At 43.8% G+C, this 19347-nt stretch overlaps 1 protein-coding gene across 1 annotated transcript in view; it reads right to left on the bottom strand.

Annotated features, from left to right (window-relative positions):
• LOC140206427 (vitellogenin-like) overlaps window positions 1–19347 on the bottom strand; it is a 113834-nt gene that overhangs the window by 42622 nt on the left and 51865 nt on the right. Inside the window, 2 exon segments of the mRNA XM_072274795.1 lie at window positions 8033–8184; window positions 16644–16863. Of these exon segments, the coding sequence (XP_072130896.1) occupies window positions 8033–8184; window positions 16644–16863 (372 nt within the window).

Genomic DNA, 19347 nt, shown 5'->3' with positions numbered 1-19347 from the left:
GCAATAAACATACCACAACCTTTACTTTGAAATATTTTAGAACTTCAAATTACTTACATTGTCAGTGTTTCAAGTTAAAAACGGTTGCAAATTGTAAAAATAAATAATTGTAACACTAAATACAGAATGGAAGTCAAGACCTCATTGTTAACAAACAGTTCCTGCTCAGAACAATGCAAAAAAAATTAGAAGGGACATTGCTGGGAATACAGATCCATAATTCCTTGAAAGTGGTGCCACGGGTAAATAGGGTCGTAAAGAAAGCTTTTGACACATTGGCTTCATGAGTCAAAGTGTTGAGTACAGGAGTTTAGATGTCATGTTGAAGTTGCATAAGGAGTCTGCAAGACATAATTTGGAGTATTGCACTCTAAATTACCTACAGGAAAGACATTAGTAAGATTAAAGAATGCAGAGAAGAGTTACAGGAATGTTCCCTGGACTTAAGGCCTTGAATTATAGGGAAAGGTTGATCAGATTAGCACTTTATTCCCTGGAGCATAGAATACTGGGAGATAATTTGATAGAGGCATACAGAATTATAAGGGGGTATAGATGGGGTAAATGCAAGCAGCCTTTTTCCACTGAGGTTGGATGGGACAAGAACTAGAAGTCATGGTCTAAGAGTGAAAAGTGAAGTGTTTAAGGGGTACATGAGGGGGAATTTCTTCACTCAGAGAGGGTCATGAGAGTGGGGTATGAGCTGCCAGCATGTGGTGGATGAGGATTTGATTTCAACTTTTAAGAGAAGTTTAGATAGGTACATGAGTGAGAGGGGAATGGAGGCTATGATCTGGGTGTGGGTCAATGGGACTAGGCAAATAAATAGTCTGGCATTGACTAGATGGGTCAAAGGGCCTGTTTCTCTGCGTAGTGTTCTATGATTCTATGATATATTGGAAAACTGTTTTAATTAGGCCTCAAGGCACAGGCTTGCCTGTTGCAGCGGTACAGTAGAGGACACGCCAGAGGCAGTTTAGAGCAGTGTCCATGCTGGGTTGGGAGCTGGCGTCCCCTGTTGGTGCTGCCCTCCAGAGTTCAACTGACAGAAGACAAGCTGGATTGTGTGCATGCATGCATTCATCTGCAGACTGCCGAGAACTGCCTATTCTTGCCAATAACACCCATGCACCATCAACCTATAGGACATTTTCACTCAGGGATTTGGGCTATATCTATTTCTTGTGTGTGATGGAGAGCTCTGGGTAAATGCATTCCTTACACACACGCATGTACACACACACAAACATTGCCTAGTTATTCTGCTGTCACTGTGCTCAGTGTTTGCACCCCCACCCCCAGTATAAACTGAGCTGATGAGCTTTATAGTGTCTTTCCTACCATACAGGTGGAATATTCCATGTCTTTCGCAGTGGGGATGTGTAGATGTGTTTATGCCGTATTCTGTATTTAAGGTAGACACTACTGTGTATTTTGTAATGAGAATGTAACTACGTTGTGGGGTGCATCATATTTCAATTCATGTGTAGTCTTAGTTAACGTGGGTAATTAAAGATAGTACTTTCTAGTGTGAAAAAGGGGTCTGATGACCTTCAGTGGCGGTTGGGGGGGGAAGTTAGAGAGAAGAGACAGAGAGGGTGGGGAGAGAGAGGGAGGAGAGAAAAGGGGAGGAGAGAGACGGGGGGCAGAGAGAGATAAGGGAGAGAGATGGGATAGAGAATGAGGAGAGGGGGAGAGGGGGAGGGAGGGGGTAGAAAGGGGAGAAGGGGAGAGAAAAGGGGGAGAGAGAGAGAAGACAGAGAGAGATGGGGAGAGAGAGTGAGGAGACAGGGGAGGGGGGAGAGGGGGAGGGCAGGGAGAGAGGGGGAGAGAGGGGAGAGGGGGAGAGAGGGGAGAGGGCGAGGAATGGAGAGAGACACAGAGACAGAGAGACATGCAAGGTTCACACTGTAAAAAATTACACTAACTGCAATAACTGTATACAGTGCATATTCTATAAGTTTAATTATCTGTCATTAGAGGGAAATGAAAGAATTAGTTCCGGTATATATAGAATAAGACCATAAGACACAGGAGCAGAATTAGGCCATTCAGCGCATCAAGTCTGCTCCACCATTCCGTCATGGCTGATCCCAGATCCCACTCAACCCCGTACACCTGCCTTCTCACCATATGCTTTGATGCCCTGATCGATCAGGATGATCAGCTTCCACCTTAAATATACCAACAGACTTGGGCTCCACAGCAGTCTTTGGCAGAGTATTTCACAGATTCACTTCTCTCTGGCTAATAAAATTGCTCCTTACCTCTGTTCTAAAGAGCAGCCCCTCAATTCTGAGGCTGTGCCCTCTAGTTCTGGAAACCCCCACCATAGGAAACATCCTCTCCATATCCACCCTATCTAGTCCCTTCAACATTTGGTAGGTTTCAATGAGATCCCCACACATTCTTCTAAATTCCAGTGAGTACAGGCCCAAAGCTGCCAAATGCTCCTCATATGTTAACCCTTTTGTTCCTGGAATCATCCTCGTGAACCTCCTCTGGATTCTCTCCAAAGGCAAGACATCCTTTCTGAGATATGGGGCCCAAAACTGTTGACAATACTCCAAGTGCAGCCTGACTAGTGTCTTATAAAGTCTCAGCATTATCTCCTTGCTTTTATATTCTATTCTCCTTGAAATAAATGCCAATATTGCATTTGCCTTCTTTACCACAGACTCAACCTGTAAATTAACCTTCTGGGAGTCTTGTACGAGGACTCCCAAGTCCCTCTACACCGCTGATGTTTGAACCTGCTCCCCATTTAGGTAATAGTCTGCACTATTGTTCTTTCTACCAAAGTACATTATCATCAGTCCTGCTACAATCACATTGCTTCCTTAGCACTACCTGCCCCTCCACCTATCTTTGCATCATCCGCAAACTTTGCCACAAAGCCATCAATTCCATTATCCAAAACATTGAAAAACAATGTGAAAAGTAGTGGTCCCAATACTGACCCCTGAGGAACACCACTAGTCACTGGCAGCCAACCAGAAACTGTCCTCTTTATTCCCACTCGCTGCCTCCTGCCTGTCAGCCATTCTGCTATCCATTCCAGTACCTTTCCTGTAACGCCACAAACAGCCTCGTGTGTTGCACCTTATCAAATGCCTACTGAAAATCCAAGTAAATGACGTCCTCTGCCTCTGCTTTGTCCAACCTGCTTGTTACTTCCTCGAAGAACTCTGACATATTTGTCAGGCAAGATTTCCCTTCACGGAAACCATGCTGACTTTGGCAGTTTATGATTGGTCTCCAAATACCCTGATACCTCATCCTTAATAATAGACTCCAGCACTTTCCCAACCGCTGAGGTTAGGCTAACTGCCCTATAATTTCCTTTATTTTACCTTCCTCCCTTCTTAAAGAGTGGAGTGACATTAGCAATCTTCCCGTCCTCCAGGACCATGCTAGAATCATGTGGTTCTTGAAATGTCATGACCAATGCATCTGTTACCGCTTCAGCAAACTCTTTCAGGTCGCTGGGATGTAGTCCATCTGGTCCAAGTGACTTATCCACATTAAGACCTCTCAGTTTGCCCAGCAATTTTTCCTTTGTAAAAGCAATGGCACTCACTCCTGCTCCCTGACACTCATGGACCTCTGGCACACTGCTAGTGTCTTCCACAGTGAAGACAGATGCAAAGTACCCATTAAGTTCATCTGCCATTTCCTTGTCCCCCATTACTACCTCACCAACATCATTTTCCAGTGGTCCAATATCAATTCTCACCTCCCTTTTACTCTTTACTTAACTGAAAAAAACTTCTAGTATCCTGCTTTATATTATTGGCTAGTTTGTCCTCAGATTTAATCTTTCCCCTTCTTATAACTTTTTTAGTTGCTTTTTGCTGGATTTTAAAAGCTTCCCAATCATCCAACTTCCCACTCTCTTTTGCTACCTTATATACGCTTTCCTCGGCTTTTATGCAGTCCTTAACTTGCTTTGTCAGCCACGGTTGCCTACCCCTGCCATTTGAGAACTTTGTCTGCTGTGGAACATATCTATCCTGCGCCTTGTGAGCTATTCCCAAAAACTTCGGCCATCTCTTCTCTGCAATCATCCCTGCTAGAATCCTCCTTCAATCCACCTGGGCAAGCCCCTCTCTCATGGCTTCTGAAATTCCCTTTATTCCATTGTGATACTGACTTATGCTTCTCCCTCTCAAACTGCTGTATGAATTCAATCATATTATGATCACTGCCTCCTAAGCATTCCTTTACATTAAGCTCCCTAACAAGATTTGGGTTATTACACAACACTCAATCTACAATAGCCTTTCCTGAACAGGCTCAAGCACAAATTGTGTTTCAGGCTAAGACACGTGTGAGAAATCCAGCCTGGACTTGCCAAGTGGAATGGCCTTATTCCAGATTGTATGGAAATTGCTGCTGAACGTTATCTTACCTCACTGCTTTGAACTGAACTGAACTCAATTTCCAGGAACTCCCTGTTCATCCCCGGTAAATAAAAACATTTTTTAAAAATTTAATCACATTGTGCATTCTTTCCAAAAGAGTTTATCAAGTGACACTCACAGGGTAAACAGCATGATACTGAGATACGATAATTCACAGGGAGACTGGAGCCTCCTTTCTAAACAATGTCTGAACTTCCCAGGCTAATCACAAGCGATTATAGATGCTGGAATCTGGATCAACACACAATCCACTGAAGGAACTCAGTGGGCCGTACAGTATCTCTGGGAGGAAAGAAACTGTTGACCAGGATGGTTAAGAAGGTTTACAGTGTGTTGGCCTTCATTAGTCAGGGGATTGGTTTCAAGGGCAGTGAGGTACTGTCGCATCTCCATAAAACTCTGGTTAGACCACACGTGTGCTCAGTTCTGTTCGTCTCATTATAGGAAGGACGCAGAAGCTTCAGAGAGGGCATAAGGGGATTTACCAGGATGCTGTCTGGATTAGAGAGCATGTTTTGTGAGGATATGATGAGCGATCTAGGGCTTTTCTCTTTGGACAGAAGGAGGATGAGAGGTGTCTTGGTAGAGATGTACAAGATGATAAGAGGCATAGATAGGGTAGATAATCAGAGACTTTTTCCCAGGATGAAAACAGCTAGTATGAGAGGGCCATAATTTTAATGTGATTGGTGCAATGTATAGGGGGGATGTCACAGGTTTTTTTGCACACAGAGTGGTGGATGTGTGGAATACCCTGTCGGGTGGTGTAGAAGCACATACATTAGGGGCATCTAGGACACTCTTAGGTAGGCACGTATTTGATAGAAAGATGGAGAGTGTGTAGGAGGGAAGGGTTAGATTGATCTTAAAATCAGTTAAATGGCCTCCACTGTGCTGTAATCTTCTATGATCTATGTTTTGGGTTGAACCCTGCATTGGGACTGAGAGTGGAGAGGTGAGATGGCTCCTGTAGAGGGAAGGTGAATGGCGAGACAGGTTTCCAAGTTAGTTGTGGCCTGAGGAGGGGTGCAAGACGACAGGCAGGTTGTAACAGATAGGGGAGGTGGGAAGAAGCTGGGAGGTGATAGGTAGAAGAGATAAAAGGCTGAAAAAGAAAGAATCCAATAGGAGAGGAGAGTGGATCATGAGAGAAGGGGAAGAAGAAAGAGCACCAGAGGAAAGTGATGGGCAGGTGAGGAGAAGAAAAAGGGTAGGAAGGGTGGCAGAATGGGGAGTGGAAAAAGAGAGAAGGGGGAGGAATTACCATAAGTTAGAGAAATCGCTGTTCATGCCATCAGGTTGGAGGCTGTGCAGATAGAATACGAGTTCAAGTCAGACGTAGTCCTAATGAATCCTGGACCTAGATTGAGGGACTGAATAGACAACTGCTCCTATGTCTAACGACCCAGCAGTAGTTATAATTACTGTCTGTGTTGTGGTTGGGATACTGTGCACTCAGTTGGGCACCCAATGGCTGAAAGGCGATAAGGGGGGGAGGGAATGTACCCATGGCCTGTGGCGTGATTCAGACTGTCTCCCCCCCGCATCTATCCCGGCCGCCTTCCCACCTCGTCAGGGCTGTGGTGCCTGTGGAGGGACTGGCCACTCGATGAAGAATAGCTCTGAGAAGATTCTCTGCTCGGCGAGGAACGGCTGCCAGGTGAGGAACCTCCAGTGGTAGTCTGATTTCGCAACCTGGACTGTAAAGAAGAGAAGGTTACGGACTGAATTCTCCACTGTCGGGGAAGTACCAGCAGAAACAAAGAGGACCCCAGAGTCATTCAAAGAAACACTGAGGTGTAACTTCTGGATTAGAGAGCATGGAATTAGAGAACTTTAGAAGCGTGAGAATGCATGATGGTGCATTAAGTTCAAGTTTAATTGTCATTCAACTATACACGAATATCCATGAATACAGCCAAACAACACAGTGCTACTCAGAGCCCAAGGTGCAAAACACTGTAGCAACAGCACACAGCACAAGACTCATATAGTACATATAAAATAGCAGTAAACATGCATTCACACAAAGAACACAATGTATACATAATATAGCCTTGGATGTTGTCGGCAAGAACAAGCCTGCAGCAGACAAATGCAATCCAGCTTGTCTGCCACTGAGTGAACACTGCAGGACAGCACCGACTCCCGTGTGGACGCTGCGCAACACCGCCTCCAGCATCACCTCTCCTGGCAGCTAGCATTAGAGAGCGTGGAGCCAGCTGCCAGAGGGAGTGGTTGAAGCAGGGACTTTTACAACATTTAAGAGATGCAGGGAAATGGGACCAGCTTAGTCTTGGTCAGCATCGATTATTTGGGCTGAAGGATTTGGTTCAGGGCTGTACATGTCCGTGAATCCTATAAAGAAACCATTTCCAATCTTTCTGAGTCGTCCCGTTGCTCCAGTAAGGTCTGCTGAACTGGAGCCAGTTCTGAGCTGGCTCAGTCCCAGCACGCTGACTTCCAAGAATCATACATAGAAAAGTATGGCACAGAAACAGGCCCTACAGCCCATCTAGTCCATGACAAACCATTTTAACTGCCTACTCCCATCGACCTGTGCCGGGGCCATACCCCTCCACACCCCTACCATCCATGGTCTAGGAATGGGGCTAACAGCCTCTGAATCAGGTTTATTATCTCTATCTTAAGTGAAGTGAAATTTGTTGTTTGTGTGGCTGCGGTACTGTGTAAAAGGCATAAAGTTCTATAAATTACAAAAATAAGTAATAGTTCAAAAGTAGGAATAATGATGTGCTTACACATTCACGTACCATTCAGAAATAAGATGGCAGAGGAAGAGACCAGAAAAAGCCATCAAACCTCCCAGCGCTGGTAGCTAACTGGCCCTGGTGAGTGGGTAAAACCTGCCCCCTCCTCCCTCCTTCTCACACCTCACGTCAACACTTTGTTCCATTGCAATGATCTGATCTGTATGAACAGTACGCAAGACAAGCTTTTCACTGTATCTCGGTACGTGTGACAATAATAAAGCAATTCCAATTCCTATGAAGTAAGAAGAGGGCTCTGGTCCCAGTGCAGGTTGATGGAACTACAAGGAGTAGAATTGGGCCATTTGGCCCATCAAGTCTGCTCTGCCATTTCATCATGGCTGATCTATTTTCCCTCTCAGACCCACTCTCCTGCCTTCTCCCCATTTCCCTTCGTGCCCTAACTAATCAAGAATGTGTCAACCTCTGCCTTAAGTATACCCAATGATTTGGCAGAAAGCCAGATTAGATAGGCCAAAAGGCCCGTTTCTGTGCTGCTGAGCACTATAATTCTACATTTCTAAAACTAGTAAAGCAATGGACTCCTCTCCTTGGGTGTATATACCTGTATAATCTAATGTCCTCCTGCACGTCACTGGCAGCCTTGCCATCTCTTTAGCATTTGTCTGCTTTACGAGGCTGAGTTACGAGCTCAATGTTTAACCCAGAATGGATGGAAAGCATACAAGGAGCTGGCCGGATTCGAACCCAGGACCGCTCACTCCAAAGTCCAGTGCCAACGCTATTACACAACTGTCTGGCTTCGCCTTGTGTGTGTAGGGTCATTCACTGATGGATTGCTTATTAGGCTAAAAAAGCAGAGGGCAGACACTGTACCTGAGTGTGTGATCCTTTCATTAACAAAGTTCGCCCATTAGTTCGTTCAAGCGGAAGCCTCTCTTTCTCCAGAAGTCGAATCACTTTTGCACCAGTTTCTGGCCCTGCCTGAACTTCCAGCACCAGCCTTTTGATCTCCGTCTCAGAATGGACTGGCAAAGGGAAAGGGTTTTGGTTTAGTGTAGTTGCAGTGTACGGAGCAGCCCTCTCAACTCACCAGGGTAAGCATGTCTCCCAAACTTCACACAGGGCACAACAGCATCACTGGCATCCAGAACAAAGCCAACGTCCATTCTCTCCACCACTGTCGCACAGTGGCTGCTGCGCGGTTACTCGCCGTGCTAACGCCAACGGCACGTCACTAACCATGGCTTTTACTACCAGTAAGGTCAAGGACAGCTTTCTCATTGGGACATAGCAGAGACGGCCTTTGACACTGTGGGGGAGGGGCACGATCCAGGCACTCCTGTTTGCATCAGGGAGAGAAATCGTAGAGCACTACAGCACAGTACAGGCCCTTCAGCCCACAATATTGCACTGAGCTTTTAACCTACTCTAAGATCAATCTAACCCTTCCTCCTAACATTCTCCATTTTTCTATCAACCATGTGCCTATTTAAGAGTCCCCAATGCACCTCCCCTACCACCACCCCAGTAGTGCATTCCACACACCCAGCACTAAAAAAACTTACCTCTGATATCCTGCCTATACTTTCCTCCAATCATCTTAAAAATTATGTCCCCTTTGTCACGGACCCCGTGACGGGGATAAAGAACCAGCAGAAATAGGAAACACTTTGGAGTCTCATATTGCTATAAGCTACTAATATTTATTAGTAACTACGCCATACAGTAATATAAATGTAGATAAATCAAACAAGTTAGCAATGATTATATATAAAAGTAAGTGTGGAATATATCTGTATGAAAACTAAGCTTCTTTAAGTCTGGGGTAAAAAGATACAGACTTACGATGTTGAGTAAAGTTCAGTTCAGTTCAGTTCGTGGTTTGTAGTTGAGTAGTGATGGAGAGAGAGGGAGAGATCTGAGTCTTCAGATGAGCTGAAGCCGTCAATCTTCTCGTCGTCCTCCGAAATCCTTTACAAGTCACCGACTGTGACCTTAACCAGGGGGACCGGTCTTCTGTGGTGGAGCTATCACCCAGGCGAGGGTGGACACATAGACAATTCCCCACCAGTCAACCCCTTCTTCACCGATAGAATAGCAATTTGGATCGATCCGCCTGATTGATCCTCCAAAACCCTCTTTCTCTGCGGGCACAACAATGCTCATTCAGTGTCCAGATCATGTGTCTGAGGTCTGTATCATCTGACCTCCTATTTATCTCACCGTGCTGAGCATCACCTGTCATTCAGAGTCCCTCCTTCCTTTGTCTGTGAAGGAAATGCACAAGCAGGCAACAAGTCCTTGAAAGTAACATCAACAATGTGCTGAAAATCATAACATCGAGTGTCCACTAATTAACACTGCCTTCAGTCACCATAGCAACTTTCGAGCTGCGCGGTGCTGTCTCCAACTCCAAACTCAGTAAAAATCCAAAGTTACTTCCAATGCCTTAAAGTGACAGTCCAACTGTTAATCTTCATCTCTCTCTCTCTCTTTTCCAAAAGCAACAGATCGGTGGTAAATAACTCTGTCTCTCTCTCCTTTCCAAACAAACCATCAATGATAAATGTCTCTCTCCAAACAATAAATAGGGGCACTCCTGGATCCCCTCACACTCCCCTTCCTCAGGGAAAAAAAATTGTCGAAGACGATTTTTTTTAAAAGGTCCATCACAGAGTTTTAAACAATACAGAGGAAAAACATCAGATGACAAAGCAAAAATGGATACAGTTTTCAACTTAACATCGGGATAAGCAATCAGCTATGATGTTATCAGTACCTTTTACATGTTTTATTACCAAATCAAATTCCTGCAATACTAGACTCCAATTTAACAACCTCCTATTTTTATCCTTCATCTTAGTTAGAAACATCAACGGATTATAACCCATGTAAACCACAAGTGGTCTCTGAGCAACAGAAAGGTTTTGAGGTCTCTGATTATAGGCGTCAAAATGTTGTAAAGCCAGAATAAGTGCTAGCAATTCCTTTTCAACAGTTGAGTAATTTTTCTGGTGTACATTAAAGTTCTTTGAGAAATAAGCTACTGGATGTTCAATGTCATCCACTCCCTTCTGTAACAGTACTGCCCCAGCAGCTTCATCACTGGCGCCTGTTGTTGTAGAAAATGGCTTGAAAAATCCGGTGCTTTGAGCACAGGATAACACAGGATGGTTTCCAGACGTTCAAATGCCTCCTGGCAAAGGTCACTCCATTCAAATCTTTCACTCTTCCCCAGGAGTTTTGTTAGAGGGAGGGCGATGTCAGCAAAGTTCTTACAAAACTTTCTATAATACCCAACCATTCCTAAAACCCTTCTTAAAGCTTTCTTGTTGGTCAGAACAGGAACTTCAGCAATAGCTTGAACCTTGGCCTGTACAGGAGCCAGCTGGCCTTGGCCCACCACGTAACCCAGATACGTGACTGGCATAGCCAAATTCACCTTTAGCAAGGTTCACAGTAAGATTGGCCTTGGACAGTCTATCAAACCGTTTTTCTACAGCTGCAATATGCTCTTCCCATGTGTCATTGCAGACCACTAAATCATTGATATGAACTCCTGTGCTTTCCAACCCTCCAATTACGGAATTGATCATTCTCTGAAATGTCCTTGGTGCATTTTTCATCCCAAAGGGCAAAACATTGTATTCACACAGTCTAGACGGTGTCACAAATGTTGATATCTCTTTAACCCTCTCTGTTAAAGGAACTCCCTAGTATCCTTTTAACCAGTCAATCTTAATTATTTAGCCTTCCCCACTCTATCAATACAGTCATCCATTCTCTTTCTTTCTTTGTTCTTTCTTGTTTCTAATTTCTTCTTCACCCATTTTACTTTTCTCAAAGTTCACTCTGTGAAGATGCCATTTCGTAAGCTGGGCTAAATTCATAATGACGTCATTCACTGCACCTGTGCCCCATTTCAAAACACCAGTTAGTCCTTTTACTTGTTTTCTCGACTTTGGGTCCAACTGGTGGACCTTATCAGTAATATTTTCCAAAACAATGGAATTCTGGCATCTTGGTGCGTCTAGATTCAATGAGTAAACATGTTTTTCCATTCCATTATCAGATTTCACGATTTCATTTTGTTCTACGACAAATCTCCCAACTGCAATTTCAGTAAACAAGTGTCTTATTTTGATTCTACCATTTTGTAAACTTTCCTTGGCAAAGTCACAAAGCTTACCAAATCCCTTCCAAAGTTCTTGGAGTAGGGTCAAAGGTCCTTTTGGCCTGTAACTGAACACAGGTTCCAACAAATTACCCTTCACTGCCTTCTGAATCGAATCTCCAACAATAAATAAAAGGAGGGGAACCCCCTCATTCCCATTTTCCTCATTTCTCACACAATGATGTCCACCTAAAGGTATACTGTAAGCCATGTTTAAAATTTCAGCCTTGTAACCTTTCAAAACCTCCACGTGACTTGCAGGCACTGTAGCTGGTCTCCACCTCCTCATCAACACCCCATCTTTAAGGTAACATCCCACTGACTCTCTCTGAACCTCCTCTCCTGTGAGAGCCATCTCCCTTAAAGTCACCATTCCAGAATCTCGCTTCTGTTCCTTGATACATTTTTTTCCCAACAAAGACAAACCTTTCTTATACACCTTACCCTTATTAATTGTACTACCCTCTAAGTCCTGTTGAAATCTGGAAGGTAGAAAAGTCTGTGACACGTCATAATTTAAACCTCTGGTTTTCCTATCACAGGTCTCAATAGCAACTTTGCTCATTAGCTGAATTGCTGAAACACTCTTATCTTTCTTGGAGCGCTGTCAACATGCCTCCATTGTTTATTAAACTCAGTGCCATCATCAGGCTGATGACAATATGAAAGAGACCAAATAAACTACCCATCTCATTGCGATCTATACTTCGACTTGTATCCATGGTAACTTCCACTCCAAAACCACAACAATTTTTCCTCCTCTCCATAATATCACTCTGAATAACAGCATGGCCTTGCAGGTGCTTACTTCCAAATGTCCAAACAAAATCCAACAAACTAGCACATCCTACCTCAGCAGGCCTTTGTCCTGCAGGCAGGGTCAAAGGTCGCGCAACCAATCCAACCTTTCCTAGCACTTTATCCAAAAGTCCAGGAACAGCACTTTTCCCATTACCTCCAGCAACATTGACCTCACCAGGTTCCAAAACACGGTCTACTACAAATGACTGCGAATCCTCACGTTCCACTGGTACCAAGGTTAACCCCTTATTCACTGAACCAAGACCATCTGACACACAAAAACTGCGTTCCCTTTCAACCAAGTCAGCCATCTCAGACTTCAATTGAGCAACATGAAGTTCAGAATCCTGTGAACTCACAGGTACTTCAACAACCTGAACACATTCAATCGGAACAACTGCCTCTTCTGGGCTGTCATCACTGGTCCCAGTTTCAAATTCAAGGTCATCCTGATCCTCCCAGTTATTCTCTGGCCAGCTCCTTTCTGGAGTAAACTCAACCTTGTGGGTTAAAACTTCTTCGTCTGCTTTCTCTTTCTTTCTTTTTTCTTTTTAAATCTTTTTATTGAATAAGTATACAAAAGGTAAACCATATAGGCACTAGTACACTGTTAGAATACAATAAAATTACAGGAGATATTAATACAGAAAAAAATTGATACAAACAGTGCAATTTAAACATAAAATAATAAGGAAAAATAATAGTATACTAGTTTATATATATATATATATCAATAGAGAAAAGGGAAAAAAAAACCCAAAAAAAACCCACAGTGCAACTAAACTAAAAGCAAAGCAAAGCAATGGGCTAATTTGGGAACAGGTAGAGTTAAAGAACTTAAAATCACGTCCTCAAACCCGACCTCCATTAAAAACAGTTAAAAAAAAGCAAGAAGGGAATATAAATATGGAGCAAAAGAGAAAAAAAAGATTACATTAAATGAAAATATTGAATAAAAGATCTCCAGGTCTGTTCAAATTTAAGTGGGGAATCATAAAGATTACTTCTAATTTTCTCCAAATTTAAGCATAATATCGTCTGGGAAAACCAAAAAAAGGTAGTTGGAGCATTAGGCTCTTTCCAATGTTGTAAGATACATCTTTTCACCATTAAAGTAAGAAATGCAATCATTCTACGGGCTGAAGGAGAAAGATTACTGGAAATTTTAGGTAATCCAAAGATAGCAGTAATAGGATGAGGAGAGATATCTATATTCAATACCTTTGAGATAATATTAAAAATGTCTCTCCAAAAAGTTTCCAGAGTAGGACAAGACCAAAACATATGAGTTAAAGAGGCTATCTGCCCCGGACATCTATCACAAGAAGTTTTAATGAGAGAATAAAAATGAGCTAATTTATCTTTTGACATATGTGCTCTATGAACAACTTTAAATTGAATTAGGGAATGTTTAGCACAGATAGAGGAAGTATTGACTAATTGTAAAATCTGCCCCCAGTCTTGTCTGCTTTCTCAACAGACCCCCTCAGGGTAGGGGCATCCTCTGCCACTGGATATGCCCTTACCTCATCATGAACACAACTTTTAAATTCATCACACAAAACTAGCCCTTCTGAGCTGTAAAAATCATCAGGGTCTGACACTAAACCTCTTTGCTGTAACCTCTCCCTTTTAAACTGTCTCTGCCTTTCTGCACGTGATATTCACGTTGCCATTTCTCCCTCTCAAGCTGTCTCTGTCTTGCTGCTTCCTCTCTCCGTTTCTCTGCCTCTCTGGCTTCTCTCTTGAGCTGTTTTAATTTCAATTCATGCTCCCTCTTTACTATTTCCAACAGAAGCTGAAGCTCATCCTCAGTAGGTTCACCTTCCATGAACAACTCTAACGCCTCCTCATCAAATGTTCCCTTATCTATATAATATTCAACTATTTTCCTTTGAATTTCTACCTTACTCACACCCTTCTTTACCTCAATTCTCAATTCTTTAGCAATGTCCTGCAACTGATACTTTTTAGCAAACTTCAAGGTCCCCAGGTCTGGTGATTTCAGAAAGTCTCTAACACCCATTTCTGCTGTTTTTCCACACAACCAAATCAACAGTACAAATTCAAAAGGGATTTTCCCCAATCAATTCAAACCAGCCTCCCAACCAATTTGTTCATATCCCGGACGAGCCCTCAATTTATGTCACGGACCCCGTGACAAGGATAAAGAACCAGCAGAAATAGAAAACACTTTGGAGTCTCGTATTGCTATAAACTAATAATATTAATTAATAACTACGCAATACAGTAATATAAATATAGATAAATCAAACAAGTTAGCAATGATTATATATAAAAGTAAGTGTGGAATATATATGTATGAAAACCAAGCTTCTTTAAGTCTAGGGGTAAAAGGATACAGTCTTACGATGTTGAGTAAAGTTCAGTTCAGTTCAGTTCGTGGTATTTAGTTGAGTAGTGATGGAGAGAGAGAGAGAGAGAGGGAGAGAGTTGAGTCTTCAGGTGAGCTGATGCCGTCAATCTTCTCGTCGTCCTCCGAAATCCTTTACAAGTCACTGATTGTGATTTTAACCGGGGGACCAGTCTTCTGTGGTGGAGCTATCACCCAGGCGAGGGTGGACACATAGACAACTCCCCACCAGTCAACCCCTTCTTCACCGATAGAATAGCAATTTGGAATTGATCCGCCTGATCGATCCTCCAAAACCCACTTTCTCTGCAGGCACAACAATGCTCATTCAGTGTCCAGATCATGTGTCCTAGGTCTGTATCATCTGACCTCCCATTTATTTCACCAGGCTGAGCATCACCTGTCATTCAAAGAGTCCCTCCCTCCTTTGTCTGTAAAAAAATGCACAAGCAGGCAACAAGTCCTTGAAGAAATATCAACAATGTGCTGAAAATCATAACATCGAGTGTCCACTAATTAACACTGCCTTCGGTCACCATAGCAACTTTCGAGCTGCTCGGTGCTGTCTCCAACTCCAAACTCAGTAAAAATCCAAAGTTAATTCCAATGCCTTAAAGTGACAGTCCAACTGTTAATCTTCATCTTTCTCTCTCTTTTCCAAAAGCAACATACAGGTGGTAAATAACTCTGTCTCTCCCTCCTTTCCAAAGAAACCATCAATGATAAATGTCTCTCTCCAAACAGTTAATTGGGGCACTCCTGGATCCCCTCACACCTTATATTAGCCATTTGTGCCCTGGGAAAAATTATCTGGCTGTCCACTTGATTTATGTGTCTTCTCATCTTGCACAGCTCTATCATCCTCTCTCATCCTCCTCTTCTCCAAAGAGAAAAGACCTAGGCCTCTCAACCTGTCCTCCTCAGACAAGCCGTCTACTGCAGGCAGTATCCTGGAGCAAATATCAGCAATAGCCTGCCGTGGTCCGATAAAGCTCGTTAATGCCACTGCTTTCTCAGGAGGATAAAGAGATTTGTCGTGTCCCCTTTGACCAGCTCTGCAGATGCATCACAGCCCGTTATGGCAACCACTTTGCCAATGACCTGCTGTGGATGCAGCCGAGCACTTCACGGAAACGGCTCGGGTGGAATGGTAGCATAGCGGTTGGCTTAACACTTGACCGCGCCAGTGACCCGGGTCCAATTCCCGCTGCTGCCCGTAAGGAGTTTATACGTTCTCCCCGTGACTGCGTGGGTTTCCTCCGGGTGCTCCAGTTTTCTGTCAAAGGGGTTAGTAGTTTAACTGGTCACATGGTGTAATGGGCAACATGAGTTGTTACCACGCTGCACCTCTAAAAACAACAGGGACTCTGTCTACACTTCTCACTGCCTCAGTAAAGCAGCCAGCGTCATCAAAGACCCCACCCACTCCAGACACCCTCTCTTCTCCCCCCTCCCACCCCCACCGGGCAGAAGATACAAAAGCCTGAAAGCACGTACTACCAGGCTCGAGGACAGCTTCTATCCCACTGTTATCAGATTACGAATGACAAATAAGATGGACTCTTGGCAATCTTGCACCTCACGGTCTGCCTGTGCCGCACTTCTCTGTAACTCTAACATTTGTACTGCATCGTTATCGTTCTCCCTTGTGTGGTTGCAATGAATTGATCCGTAGCTTGGTAGATGTGACCAACAGTAAATGAATTATTTCTCCAAGTCACATATTATACCGATTTGGAAATAATCACCACTTCTTTATCATCACTCAATCTCTGTCCTGGGACTCCCTGTCCAACAAAGCTATGAGATTCCTTACCAAGCAGACTGCAAGGATTCAAGAATCTTCTTGAATCACACTACTATACCTTCTTAAAGGTGAATCATAAACACAGATCAACACACACAAAATGCTGGAGGAACTCAGCAGGTCAGACAGCATCTATGAAGGGGAAGAAACAGTCAATGTTTTGGTCCTAATGAAGGGTCTCAGGCCAGAACTTTGACTGTTTATTCATTTCAATAGATGCTGCTGCCTGCTGAGTTCTGTCATCATTTTGTTGTGTTATGATATCCCAGTCTCCTCAATACCACTGCCAAGAAAATGATGACATTTACATGAGATCATTGTATGTTACCTGGTCTGGCTAACACTCTGACAACATGGGTTCCCATCAGCCTGTACAGCAGACAGTGTTGGACATAAAGGAGGTTTTCAACTTTCATGTCCAGGCACACCTCAAAGCTGAAATGAGGCATCCTGATACAAGAGTGATGTACCCAAGGCTTTGGTGAAGGCCGCTCGGCATTGTCCAAACACTCAGCTCCATCTGATCCAATCCCAAGACAAATGACATCCTACAGGAGCAAGAAGGGCTCATCAGCAAACACGTCTCATAAAGTCATGTTACATCACCGATCACTAAAGCAACATAATAAGTCTGTACAAGTGTATGCTGACTCGATTTTCACCATTCCTCCCATTGTAACATAAAACCATAAAACATAGGTGCAGGATAAGGCCATTTGGCCTATCGAGTCCGCTCCACCATTCCATCGTGGCTAATTTATCTTCCCTCTCAACCCCATTCTCCTGCCTTTTCCCCATAATCTTTGACGCCCTGACTAGTTGAGACCATATCAAACTGCGTTTTAAATATACCCAGTGACATGGCCTTCACAGATATCTGTAGCAATGAATGTCACAGGTTCACCACTCTATGGCTAAAGAAATTTAAAGAACACTGGGGTTTCGGGAGGCAGATAAGTGGGTCACAGTCAGGAGAGGGAAAGGCAAGAGGCAGATACCAGAGAGTACCCCAGTGGCTGTCTCCCTTAACAATAAGTACTCCTGTTTGAGTACTGTTGGGGGAGACGGCCTACCTGGGGGAAGCAACAGTGGTCATGTCTCTGGCACAGAGTCTGGCCCTGTGGCTCAGAAGGGTAGGGAAAGGAAGAGGATGGCAGCGGTGATAGGGGACTCTGTAGTTAGGGGGTCAGACAGGCGATTCTGTGGAAGCAGGAAAGAAACGCAGATGGTAGTTTACCTCCCAGGGGCCAGGGTCTGGGATGTTTCTGATCGTGTCCATGATATCCTGAAATGGGAAGAAGAACAGCTAGAGGTTGTGGTACATATTGGTACCAATGACAGAGGTAGGAAAAAGGAGGAGGTCCTGAAAACAGACTACAGGGAATTAGGAAGGAAGCTGAGAAACAGAACCACAAAGGTAGTAATCTCGGGATTACTGCCTGTGCCACGTGACAGTGAGTATAGGAATAGAATGAGGTGGAGGATAAATGCGTGGCCGAGGGATTGGAGCAGGGGGCAGGAATTCAGATTTCTGGATTATAGGGACCTCTTTTGGGGCAGGTGTGACCTGTACAAAAAGGACTGGTTGCACTTGAATCCCAAGGGGATCAATATCCTGGTGGGGAAATTTGCAAAGGCCATTGGGGTGAGTTTAAACTAGAATCACTGGGGGTTAGGAACAGAACTGAAGAGACGGAGGAAGGGGCGGTTGGCTCACAAACAGAGAAAGTTTGGAGACAGTATGAGAGGGAGGATAGGCAGGTGATCGAGAAGGGACGCACTCAGACTGGTGGTTTGAGATGTGTTCATTTTAATGCAAGGAGTATTATGAGCTTAGAGAATGGATCAGTACTTGGAGCTATGATGTTGAGGCCATTACAGAGACTTGGATGATGCAGGGGCAGGAATGGTTGTTTCGAGTGCCAGGCTTTAGGTGTTTCAGAAAGGACAGGGAGGGAGACAAAAGAGGTGGGGGCGTGGCACTGTTGATCAGAGATAGTGTCACAGCTGCAGAAAAGGAGGAAGTCATGGAGGGATTGTCTACAGAGTCTCTGTGGGTAGAAACTAGGAACAGGAAGGGGTCAATAACTCCACTTTTTATAGACCACCCAATGGTAGCAGGGACATTGAGGAGCAGATAGGGAGACAGATTCTGGAAAGGTGTAATAATAACAGGGATGTTGTGGTGGGAGATTTTAATTTACCAAATATCAATTGGCAACTCCCCAGAGCCAACTGATATTTGGGAAATTAAAATCTCCCACCACAACATCCCTGTTATTATTACACAATATGTAGATAAGCCTACAAGAGGAGAAGCTCTACTTGATCTGGTGTTGGGAAATGAACCTGGTCAGGTATCAGATCTCTCAGTGGGAGAGCATCTTGGAGATATTGATCACAATTCTATCTCCTTTACCATAGCATTGGACAGCAAGGGGAACAGACACGTTAGGGAAGCGTTTAATTGGAGTAAGGGGAAATATGAGGTTATTAGGCAGGAACTTGGAAGCATAAATTGGGAACAGATGTTGTCAGGGAAATATACAGAAGAAATGTGGCAAATGTTCAGGGGATATTTGCATGGGGTTCTGCACAGGTACATTCCAATCAGACGGGGAAAGGATGGTAGGGTACAGGAACTGTGGTGTACAAAGGCTGTTTTAAATCTAGTCAAGAAGAAAAGAAGAGCTTATGAAAGGTTCAAAAAATGAGGTAATGATAGGGATCTAGAAGATTATAAGGCTAGCAGGAAGGAGCTTAAGAAAGAAATTAGGAGAGCCAGAAGGCGCATTGAGAAGGCCTTAGCGGACAGGATTAAGGAAAATCTCAAGGCATTCTACAAGTATGTGAAGAGCAAGAGAATAAGACGTGAAAGAATAGAGTCAATCAAGTGTGACAGTGGAAAAGTGTGTATGGAACCAGAGGAGATAGCAGAGGTACTTAATAAGTATTTTGCTTCAATAATCACTATGGAAAAGGAACTTGGCGATTGTAGGGATGACTTGCAGCAGACTGAAAAGCTTGAGCAT

This window comes from Mobula birostris, chromosome 12 (assembly GCF_030028105.1).
Source record: "Mobula birostris isolate sMobBir1 chromosome 12, sMobBir1.hap1, whole genome shotgun sequence".
NCBI lineage: Eukaryota > Metazoa > Chordata > Chondrichthyes > Myliobatiformes > Myliobatidae > Mobula > Mobula birostris.
This window is presented reverse-complemented; position numbering and strand designations above follow the sequence as displayed.